This window comes from Tupaia chinensis, unplaced genomic scaffold (assembly GCF_000334495.1).
Source record: "Tupaia chinensis unplaced genomic scaffold, TupChi_1.0 Scaffold000076_1, whole genome shotgun sequence".
Lineage (NCBI taxonomy): Eukaryota > Metazoa > Chordata > Mammalia > Scandentia > Tupaiidae > Tupaia > Tupaia belangeri.
The window spans coordinates 2,400,396-2,412,931 of NW_006159536.1; the positions used below are offsets into that span (position 1 = coordinate 2,400,396).

At 40.9% G+C, this 12,536-nt stretch overlaps 1 protein-coding gene across 1 annotated transcript in view; it reads left to right on the forward strand.

The window, feature by feature from the left end:
• The window catches only part of NDUFS1 (NADH:ubiquinone oxidoreductase core subunit S1), a 58,901-nt gene that overhangs the window by 35,001 nt on the left and 11,364 nt on the right, over positions 1-12,536 (forward strand). The window contains exons 14-15 of the mRNA XM_006142455.3: positions 2,750-2,910; positions 8,466-8,620. Coding sequence (XP_006142517.1) covers positions 2,750-2,910; positions 8,466-8,620 — 316 coding nt within the window. The remainder of the gene's footprint in view (positions 1-2,749; positions 2,911-8,465; positions 8,621-12,536) is intronic.

Genomic DNA, 12,536 nt, shown 5'->3' on the forward strand with positions numbered 1-12,536 from the left:
GTTTTTGTTTAGGTAAGTGTGTGTTTCATTTTCTTTGAGGCTATTGAAAATTATTTCTGGGATCAGCAGTGTACCATTTATGTCTCTGGACTCCCACATGGTTGACCACGGTTCAAGTTCCAGACCTGATGTCTTCAGAAATCACACCAGGTGCATGTGTGTACATGCCCAAGATCCCAGGTGGAGAGTGAAGGAGAAGGGACTGTGGCCTGGTCATCCCCCAGGGGGTGATTTCTTACTTTCTCTCTCAATGTATCTGTTTCTCTCTCTCTCCAGCAGGCATACACGCCCTAAGGCAAAAAAAAAAAACTCTTTAAAAAAATTTATTTTGGGGGGGACCAGCAGGTGACATAGTTGTTAAGGTGCTGAACTCCCACATGGCTGGCTGTGGTTCAAGTCCCAGATCTGGGACTCCCTTAAGCACACATGCCCTGTAGCATATTTTTTTTTAATGATAATAATGATAAATAAAATTTGTAAAAATTAATTCTCTGAACTCTTCACATTTTCTTAAGAAATTCCTTTCATTATGAATGTGTTTCTCTATGTAGCATTTACACATAATTTCCATGTTTATTCTTTGATATTGGCCAACTCTTTATTGAAGAATGTTACAGAACATGGGTGGGATGTGATGTGACCGTCCCGCCATGGGGGGGTGATTTCTCACTCTCTTTCTCTCTCCAGCGAGCACATGCACCCTGTAGCAAAAATGTTAAAAGAAAGAAAAAATTATTGCCGGGCGCGTGTGCGTGCGTGCCCAAGATCCCGAGAGGAGAATGGAGGAGAAGGGATTGCAGTGTGACCATCCCCTCTGGGGAGTGATTTCTTGCTTTCTGTCTCTCTGTCTCTCTCTGTCTGTCTGGCGAGCGCACGCACCCTATAGCGAAAAAAATCTCTCCAAAAAAAAAAAAAAAAAGAAAAAATTATTATAGACCACATGTGACTTTAGTGTGTACTAAGCAATACCATCTAGATTTGGATAAGTACATGCTGTATACACAATAAAATTATTTGCCGACATATTTCTCATACCTATCCCCTTTGTTAAGAGACTTATGACTATAAATTTGATGTATGTATTTCCACATGTTGGCTAGCAAATGAAAGATTTTGGTTTGTTTTTGCTATAGGGCATATATACTTGCCAAAGAGAAAGTCAGAACTCACCCTCAGGGGATGACCATACCACTGTCCCTTTTCCAGCCTCCTCTCAATATTTTCTTTATTTTTTTATTCCTAAAGAATTTTTTATTTAATTCTTTTTATTCATTCATTTATTTTTAATTCGACAGAGAGAGATACAAAGAGAGAGAGGAGAAATGAGAAAGCAAGTCACCAGGTCTAGGACTCAAACCATGGGTCATCCATGTGGGAGTGTCCAGTTCCTTAACCACCACACCACCTGTTGGGCCCTCTTCTCAGTATTTTCAACACATACGAACACATTCCTATGATTTTCAAGCCATTTGGTACAGGACTCGAACCAGGAAACTGTCCACATAGGATTCAGTGCCTTAACCTCCATGTAAACTACGGGCCCACGTAAAAGATGTTTTATGTTAGGGACCAGCAGATGGTGTAATGGTTACATTGCTGGATTCCCACATAGTTGACCATGGTTCGCATCTTGGACCCAGTGGCTTAAAACTCATACCAGGCATGTGTGCACAAGTGCTCAAAATCCTGAGAGGAGAATGGAGGAGAAAGGATTGTGGCATGGCTATGCTCCCTGGGGGGCAGTTTCTCACTTTCTGTCTCCAATGAGCGCATGTGTCCTATAGCAAAAATCTCTTTTTTTGGAAAAAAAAAAAAGATGTTTATGTTAGACCTCCACTTCGGGACAATATATCATAGATACAGATTTGGTTAGGGGGTTTAATTTACTCATTTTTTTTTTAAGGATTTTTGCCATAGTGTGCTCTCATTCACCAGAGACAGACAGACAGAGACAGTGAGATGGAAAGTAAAATATCACTCGCCAGGGCAGGTGGCCGCACTGCAATCCCTTCTCCATTCTTTTTTTTTGGAGGGGTGGGGTGGGGGAGAGGGGGGTTTGCTGTAGGGCGTGTGTACTCACCAGAAAGAAAGAGACAGAAAGCGAGAAATCACTCCCCAGGGGGTATGGCCACACCGCAATCCCTTTTCCTCCATTCTCCTCTTGGGATCTTGGGCACACATGCACGCTGCCTGAGTTTTAAGCTACCGGGTCTGGGACTCAAACTGCGGTCAACTACATGGGAGTCCAGTGGCACAGCCGTTATAACAACTGCTGGTCCCAGCAATCCCTTCTCCAATCTTCTCCTGGGATCTTGGGCACATACACACAGATACACAATGTGATTTTCAAGCCACCAGGCCTAGGATTCAAACTTGGCCAGCCATCTTATGAGTCCAGTAACATAACCAAAATGCTATCTGCTGATCTGCACTTTTTTTTTTTTAAATGCATGAGCGCATGTGTGCTTACCAGAAAGCATGAGAGAGACAGAAAAAGAGAGAAGGCATTTCCCCAATGGGGCATGGTCAAATGAGTTCCTTTTCCTCTGCTTTTCCATTCCATCAGGATTTAGGGCATGTACATACAGTGGCCGGTGTTTTTCAGCCACTGGGGCTTGGATTCGGTCTGCTTTGAAGCCTCCACTTTCTGTATACAGCATTTAATCTCTGTGCTACAGGACCAGTCCTATTTGTAATATATTAAAACCAAAGGAGCTTTTTAATTTTTGTTGGTTTTCTTTTTTTATAGGTCCTAAAGGAAGCTAAAAAACCAATGGTGGTTTTAGGCAGCTCTGCACTCCAGAGAAATGATGGGGCAGCAATTCTTGCAGCTGTTTCCAACATTGCACAGAAGATTCGGGTGACTAGTGGTGTTACTAGTGATTGGAAAGTTATGAATATTCTTCATAGGTTTGTTGAATAATTGTTTTATGTACTGTGAAATTCAAGTACTTTTATTATATTTGTTCCTGATTCACTCAGTCACTTTCAGATTTACAAGTAGCATTTAGCAGTATTATTACAGTTGCAAATACAAAATACAAGCCTTGGAACCAGCAGTTAGCGTAATGGCTATGTCGCTGGACTCCCACGTAATCGACCGCGGTTCGAGTCCTGGACCCAGAGGCTTAAACTCACGCCGGGCGCGAGTGCGTGGGTGCCCAAGATCCCGAGAGGAGAATGGAGGAGAAGGAATTGCAGCATGGCCATCCCCCACTGGGGGGTGATTTCTCGCTTTCTATCTCTCTGTCTCTCTCTTTCTGGTGAGCGCACGCGCCCTAGAGAAAAACCCCCTAAAAAAAAAAAAAAAACAAGCCTTTATTCTCTGTATGAGAAGAGAGATGGCAAATAATATTAAAAATATCTGAAATAACTGAATGTTGAGAAAAAATACTTAAAATTTCATATCAGTTATAATTTGGTTCAAAAATCACAAGTCCTCTGACTTTGGTGAAATAATAAAAATGTACCCACCTACAGTGGCATGTGCTGATAAGACACTTAAGAGGCCTATGTTTGGGACCATCAGATGGCATAATGGTTACATCACTGGACTTTCACATAGTCAACCGTGGTTCAAGTCCCAGATCCAGTGGCTTAAAACTCACACTGGGTGTATGTGCATGTGTGTCCAAAATCCCTAGAGGAGAAGGGATTGCGGCATGACCATCCCCCCTGGGGAGTGATTGCTCACTTTTTGTCTCTCTGTCTCTCCAACGATCATGTGCCCAATAGCAAAACAAACAAAAAAATAAAATAGAGGCCTCTGTTGGTTTCCCAGCACAACCTTAAAGGCCAAGTGCAGTGGTGTGCACCTGTAATCTCAGTGACTTAAGGATGGGGCAGGAAAATGGGGCAGAAGGATTGTGAATTCAAAGTTGTTCTGGACTATATAGCAGCATGTTGTCTTTAAAAAGCGAGAGAGAGTTGGGAGTGTTGGCATACACTTGTCCTTGCTGGAAGGTTGAAACCAGTGGATCATGACAGTGAGACTTTGTCTTAAAAATTATAGTAAGGAGAGGGAGGCGGAACAGCAGATGGAGTAATGGCCGCATCGCTGGACTTCCATGTAGTAGGCCGTGGTTCAAGCCGAACCTGGTGGCTTAAACACACATCAGGCACATGTGCGTATGTGCCCAGGATCCCGAGAGAATGGAGAAGGAACTGCAGCATGACCATCCCCCCTCGGGGGTGATTTCTTGCTTTCTGTCTCTCTGTCTCTCTCTCTCTTGCTGGTGAGCACACACACCCTATAGCAAAAACCTCTCCAAATAACTAAATAAAGTTAATTAAAATAATTCTTTAAAAAAAAGATTTAAAAATAAAATAAATGAATAAGTAAAATTAACTTTAAATTACATTAAACTTATATTTTAAAATTAAAATTACATTTTAAACTAAAATTATATTTAACTTTATTTATTTTCCTTATTTATTTTTAATTTGACCAGAGAGGGACAGAATGCGAGAGAGATGGAAAGTAAGAAAGCAAGCCACCAGGTCCAGGACTCAAACCACAGTCAGCCATGTAAGAGTCCAGTACCCCTAACCACCATACCACCTGCTGGCCCCCAAACAAGTAATTCTTTTAAAAAAACATAATAATAGTAAGGCTAGCAGGTGGTGTGGAAGTTAAGGTGCTGGATCCCACATGACCAATTGCTCAATTCAAGTTCTGGACCTGGTTCCCTGAAAAATCACACTGGGTATGTGTGCATGCTGGCATGGCCATCCTCCCTGAGGTGACTTCTCACCTTCCCTGCCCCTCCCTCCCTCTCTCTCTCTCTCTCTCTCTCTCTCTCTCTCTCTCTCTGTCTTTCACTGGCAAACTTATGTGCCCTATAGCAATAATGGTAATAATAACAACAAAAGTGTAAACTAACATGAGAAATTCAGTGAAGACTTTTTTGTGAATATGTCAATATTGCAAGTTTATTTTAGAAAAGTTGGAAAAAAAAAAGTGTATAAAAAAATAGAAAAGGTCTTTATTCCACAATCTGTAAATAATACCTATCATTTTGGTGTGGTTTTTTTTCTGTTTTTTTCCCCCTGCCTGTGTAAATGTTTTTTAGCTATATAATTGAAGTCATATTGTGATACAATTTTATGTCTTGGTATTATTCAATTTTCACTACCAAATAAGAATTCCCTTCTATGATTATAAATTATTTTCTCTCTTTTTTTTAAATTCATGATAAAGCACACGAGTAAGAGAGAGAGCAAGCAAGACAAGCAACTTTGTGGGTGTTCCAGCCCACTGGGGTTTGGATATTTGCACACTGGCTCAGTGTGTTTCAGACTCACCAGATGGGGGATTCAGACTGTTGTACCCATGTGGAATATGGTGTCTGTTGAGTAGTGCATCACCGTTGAGCCATGGAGCTGGCCCTAGAAATTCTTTCTTTTTTTAATTCTTACTTTGAAATAAAATTTTTATATATTTTTTTACAATGAATTGTCCGAGCATACATGTGATTGTTAGAGAGAAAGCACCCCCAGTTGGGTATGTCATGCTGCAATCCTTTTTCCTCCATCTCTCTGTTCCGTCAGGATTTAGGGCACGAATGCACATACCCCTGGTGTGATTTTCAAGCCTCTGAGGCTGGAATTCAAACAGTGGTCAGCTGTGTGAGATCAGTTTTCTGTACATAGCACTTAATATCTGTGCTACAGGTTATTTTAAAATTATTTTTAAAATTTGCTAGTGGGCACCTAAAATTTGCTAGTGCTTATTGGAGAGAAAGTGAGAAATCACCCTCCTATGTGGGATGGTCTTGCTATAGTCACTTCTTCATTTCTCCTCTTGCTAATTTTGATAATGCGCACACACATGTGCCTGGCATGTTTCTCAAGCCACTGTGTCTGGCATGTTTCTCAAGCCACCGTGTCCAGGACTCTAACCATGCAGTTATTGTGTGTGATCTACCTGCCTTAACCACCATGCTACTGGCTGGCCCTGTAAATTCCTTATAAGTAAATCCTTAATGGCTATTTACTCTCATGAATATTCTATACATTTTTTTAAAGGTATCTTTTTAAAAAAAAATTACTTAATTTAATTTATTCATTCATTTTATTTATTTATTTATTTATTTTAATTTGACCAGGGAGAGACACAGAAAGAGAGAAAGAGAGAAAGGGAAAGTGAGAAAGCAAGCTGCCAGATCCAGGACTCAAACTGTGGTCAGTCATGTGGGAGTGTCCAGCGCCTAAACCGCCATGCCACCTATTCTATACATTTTTAAATCTATTTTCTTTTTAACATGTACATTGATGCTAGGGGTTTTTTGTTGTTTGTTTTAGTTTATTGATTTCTTTCATGAGAGAGAGAGAAAGATGAGCACCCTCAACAGGATTTACTGCTGCAGTTCACCCCCCGCCAGCCTTTTCAGCCAGCCAGGACCATGGACCAACCTATCTATACTGGTTGACCAAGAACTAAATCTCAGTCTTCTCTACAGCTTCAGCATCACAGAATGGTGTGTTACTGCTGCACCACTGTAGCTGGGTTGTTGATGCTAGTTTTTACTATTTTTAAATAATGCAGTGCTATTAGCTCTGAACCTTAGATTATTTCCTTAGCATAGATTTCTAAAAGTAGAACTTTGAGTGAAATAGGATAAAAGTTTCTGAGACTCTTCATACATGTATCCAACTTGTTTTAGAAAGGGAAAAAAAAAAAAAAGAAAGAAAAGAAAGGGCATACCAGTATAAATGGCTACTATTTCCAAAAAGTTAATAGTAGCATACTAGACCAAATAATTCTATTATTCATAGTATACTTACTCCAGATCTCTTCTTTAAAACATTATTTTCTCCTTATAAGAATATAATTGTAAATTCACAGAAAAATATTCTTTAAGGACATATGGTAATATACTAATCATGGTTTTCTCTGGATGGTACTTTTTGTTTGTTTTTATTTTTTGCTATAGAGCGCATGCATTTGCCAGAGGGAAACAAAGAAAGATGGGGCTGAGGGGAAAAAAATGAGAAATCACTCCCCAGGGAGGACGGCCATACCATAGATTCTTCTCTAGTCACCATTAGAGACTTTGGGCATGCAAGCACATGTACTTGGTATGATTTTCAAGCTACTGGGTCTGGGACTTGAAATGCACAGCCAGCCACATGGATTCCAGTGCCTTAACCTCTGTGCTACCTGCAGGGCCTGAATTGTAGTTTTCTGAGTGTTTTCTTTATTATTTATTTATTTATTTTTGTTTGTTTTCACTATCATCTAGTTTATTTAGTGTGTGTGTGTGTGTGTGTGTGTGTGTGTGTGTGTGTGTGTAAGTTTATTTTAGGATGTGTGCACTCACTACAGAGAAAGTGAAAATTCACCCCCCAGGGGGATGGCTGCTACACAGTCTCTTCTCCATTTTTCGAGATTTTTAAGCACGTACACACACCTCCCAGCATGACTTTCAAGCTGCTAGGTCTGGGACTCAAAATATATGGAATTCAGTTGCTTTAACCTCCACGCCACCTGCTCGATGATTTTTTTCTAATGAATATACTTAGCTTATTTATTTATTAAAGAACTATTATATTTAATTTTATTAATTATTATTGGCATGGGCAGATGGCGAGGTGGTTAGGGGCTCTGGACTCCCACATAGCTGACTGCAGTTCAAGTCCCAGACTGAGCGACTTGCTTTCTCTCTCTCTCTCTCTCTCTGTTCCTCTCTGGTCTAATTAAAATAAAAGAATAAGAATAAATAAAACAATTCTTTTAAAACATTATTATTACTTTTTTGTAGAGGTTTTTGCCTTAGGGCATGCACATTTGCCAGAGAGAGCAAGAGAGAGACAGAGACAGTGAGAAGGAAAGTAACAAATCACCTCGCAGGCCACAGCACAATCCCTTCTCCTTCATTCTCTTTCTGGGATCTTGGGCACGCACCCACATGCGCCTGACATGATTTCAAACCACTGGGTCTGGGACTTGAACCATTGTCAGCCAAGTGGGAGTCCAGTGGCATAAGCACTTCATCATCTGTTGGTCCTATTTTATTTATTTATTATTGTTTTTTTTTTTTTAATTTTTATCAGAGAGAAAGGGAAAGTAAGAAAGCAAGCTGCCAGGTCCTGGACTTGAACTGTGGTTGACCATGTGGGAGTCAACCACCACATCAACTGCTGACCGTAGCTTTTGTGTTATATGTTTTACTCCACTGAGTAAGAGTCAAACTTAAGGTAATTGTAGTTGGCATAAAGTTTCCAGAGTTATTTTATTAAATAATATCTCGTGAAAAGACACTGTGACCTGAGTATTTTATGCTTGTTTCTTTGCTATTCTCAAGACAGTAAAAGACTTCTGGTTTTGACATCTATTTGAAGTGGTTAAAAGGTTCCTTGATAGCACTGAAAGGAAAAAGGCTAGGTATCATCCTAAGAATCTTCTTTTACTTTTAATACTGGAAACGCTACAAGTATGCTAAAATTTTATAATCGTTTTATAGGATTGCAAGCCAAGTAGCTGCTTTGGATCTTGGTTATAAACCTGGGGTAGAAGCAATTAGGAAAAATCCTCCTAAAGTGCTGTTTCTCCTGGGAGCAGATGGAGGTTGTATCACACGACAGGATTTGCCAAAGGATTGTTTCATTATTTACCAAGGTAAGTTGCACCGTGAAACCAGAAAGAGAATTATGTTTCCCATTAGAAATTATCTGGCAATGTATTTAGTAGAAATATTTTTCATTTGCATTTTATTTGTTGTTTTTTTTTTTTAAAGAGAGATTTTTGCTATATGCACATGAACTCACCATAGAGACAGAGAGAGAGAAAGTGAGAAGTCATCTCCCAGGGATGATTCAGAATGAACTCACTGCAGTCCTTTCTCTTCCATTCTCCTGTCGGGATTTTGGACACACACCTACATGTGCCCTGTGTGAGTTTCAAGCTGCCAGGTCCAGGACTACAGTCAGCCATGTGGGAGTCCAGCGCCTTAACCACTATGTCACCTGTGGGCCCTCATTTGGGAATTCTGCCCCAGTTTTTTTGTTTGTTTTTCTTTTAAAGAATTTATTTCATTTCAGTTATTTTATTATAATATTCTTATTATTTTCAATTTGCTGTCAGACATGTGCACCCAGGAGAGAGAGACAGACAGAAAGAGAGAAAGGGAAAGTGAGAAAGCTAGCCACTGGTCTGGTACTCGGGCTGCAGTCTGCCATGTGGGAGTCAAGTTCTTCAACCACCACACCACCTGCTGGTCCCCACTGCCCCCAGTTTTAAGCATGTTTATTTCTTCTACGAGAAAGAGAGAGACAGAGAGATAGGCACATGGGTTTGTCACACTGTGGTCTGACCCCCGTCTCAGCCAGCCCAGATCACAGGCAGACATGTAAATGCTGGGAATGCACAAGAAGGTCCCAGGATGCGAACACAGGACCCTTCTGTGTGGATCCATCTGCATCACTGCTTGGCTTCTCCCTGTGCTCCTATTTTTAAAACTAAACTGGAGATGTTCTTTTTTTAAGAATTATTTTATTTAACTTATTTATTTATTTATTTAAATTTGACCAGAGAGCAACAAGAGAGGGAAAGTGAGAAAGCAAGTCACTAGGTCTTGGACTCGAACCACAGTCGGCCATGTGGAAGTTCATCATCCTTAACCACCATGCTACCTGCCGTCCACAAAACTGGAGGCGTTAATAATTGCATAGTAGATGTTGCTATTCAACAGTATTACCTGAGATACGCTGGTGCCTTGGTGATTAAGACAACTGGATCCCATATTCAGACTGTGCAGTTTGAATCTCCAACCCTGCAGTTCAAATAACACACCTGGTATGTGTGCTTGTGTGCTCAAAGTCCTAAGAGGAAAATGAAGGAGAAGAGATTGTGGCATGGCTATCCCCTCTGGAGGGTGTTTTCTGACAGTCTCTTTCTCTCTCTCTCTCTCTCTCTCCAGCGAGTGTACACATCCCATAGCAAAAATGTTTTTATTTTAATTACCTGATTTTTTTTTTTTGAAAAGTTTTTTTGATAGAGAGTGTGCTCTCCAGAAAGACGGAGAGAGACAGAGAGACAGAAAGTGAGAAATCACCCCCTGAGGGGATGGCCACACCATAATCCCTTTTCCTCCCTTCTCCTCTCGGGATCTTGGGCATGCACGCACACGCACCCGATGTGAGTTAAGCCACCATGTCAGGGACTCAAACTGCTGTTGACTACATGGAAGTCCAGTGACATAGCCATTACACCAAATGCTGGTCCCCTGATGTTATTTTTTTTAAGAATTATTTTATTGGGAACCAGCAGTTAGCGTAATGGCTATGTTGCTGGACTCCCACGTAGTCGACCACGGTTCGCGTGCCAGACCCGGTGGCTTAGAACTCACGCTGGGCGCGTGTGCGTGTGTGCCCAAGATCCCGAGAGGAGAATGGAGGAGAAGGGATTGTGGCATGACCATCCCCCCTGGGGGGTGATTTCTCGCTTTCTGTCTCTATGTCTCTCTCTGTCTGGCGAGTGCACGCGCCCTATAGCGAAAAAAAAAAAAAAACTCTCAAAAAAAAAAAAGAATTATTTTATTTAACTTTATCTATTTACTTATTTTAATTTGACCAGAGAGCAACAGGAGAGAGGGAAAGTGAGAAAGCAAGCCGCCAGGTCTGGGACTTGAACTGTAGTTGGCCCTGTCCAGTGCCCTTACCCACCACACCACCTCCTGGCCCCTACCTGATGTTATTTAATAGCAGCATTAGAAGCAACTTAAATGCCCAAGGAAGTAGTTTGTTTATACAATGGAATATTATAATACTATAATATGTCAAATAATAAATGTAAAAAGTCAACTTTCAAAGACTATTTTTTCAAGAGGTTTTTGCCTTAGGTCATGTGCACTCACAGGTGGGGACAAGGGACTGAGACAGTGAGAGGGAAAGTAAGAAATCACCCCTCCGAGGGGATGGCCACGCTACAACTCCTTCTCCATTCTCCTGGGATCTTGGGCATGCCCGCATATGTGTGTGGTGTGATTATTCAAGCCACCAGGTCCAGGACTCAAACTGCATTTGGCCATGTGAGAGTCCAGCAACGTAACTGCTATACCATCTATTGGCTCCATTGAAGGTTATTATATATTTAGCATTATCATGTATTCAGGGAAACATGGCTTTATATATAAATAGAGTTAAAAATATGTATTTTCTTTTGACCAGAGGGTACATGTGCTTGCCACAAAGAGAGGGAAGAAAGGACCCCATTCCTTACCATGGGGCGTGGTAACATCACTATCCCTTTTCCTCTCTCTCTCTGTCCCGTTGGGTTTTTGGGCATCCACATACATGTACCTGGTATGATTTTTCAGGCCACCAGAGCCAGGATTCAAACTGTGCGGTTGATCATTGGGATTTTGCTACCTTCACTATTACAAGGTTGTGGGGCCAATGCAGTGGGAAAACATTTGAAAACCACATATGAGTCCTATGTTACAGAACATTTAATGAATTACATTTAACTTAGTACTTTGGCTTTTTGTGTTTGGCTTATTTTCTTGAGCTCTCACTCACTGTAAATGTAATCAAGGTAGCCTACAGTAGTGGAGTCCAGGGTATTCCCGAGTATTTTATGGAGAAAAGTGTCATACAACTTTCCAATTCATTTTCCATTTCAACACCCTCTATTTATAACAGGCTTTTTATTACCGTGGCACATAAAAAGCACTAATCAATTTTTTGTATCTTTAATTTGATAAAGTGAAGCTAAACCAAAATGAATAAACTGAAATATTATTCCTAGTTCTTTCAAGAGATTATCATTAATAACAGTTTTGATATTGTTCTACAGCTTTCTTTTTCTTGACTCAAGTCTTTGTTTATGCCATAGAATGTATGCCCTTCCCAGCACAGAGAGAGGAAAAGTGGTAAATCAGGCTTCAAGGGTGATGGCCATGCCACAGTCCCTTCTCCGTTGTCTCAGGATCTTGGGCATGCACATGCATGACGCTCTGATGGTTTTCAAGCCACTGGGTTTGGGACTCAAACCACAGTCAAGAGTTAGTCGTGTGGAATCTCGCTACCTTAACAATCATACCACCTGCTGGCCCCGACTCAAGTCTGCCTTTTTTACCCCGTAAATTTAATTCACACTTTTTCTTTTTTTTGACAGAGGTTTTTGTCTTAGGGTGCATGCACTTGCCTGGGAAAAAGAGAGACAGACACAGTGAGAGGGAAAGTGAGAAATCACCCCCATGGGATGGCCAGGCCGCAATCCCTTCTACTCTGTTCTCCTCCTGGGATTTTGGACACACACGCACACATGCACCCAGTATGAAAACCACCAGGTTGAGTACTTGAACTGTGATTGGTTATGTGGAAGTCCAACAATGTAACCACTACTTCATTTGCTGGCCCAATAGTCTTTTTTTTTTTAGAATTATTCATTTTCTTTTATTATTTATTTATTTATTTATTTATTTATTTATCTGGAGAAGTTTTTGCTATAGGGCGGGTGCAATCGCCAGACAGACAGAGAGAGACATAGAGACAGAAAGCGAGAAATCACCCCCCAGAGGGGCTGGGGACGC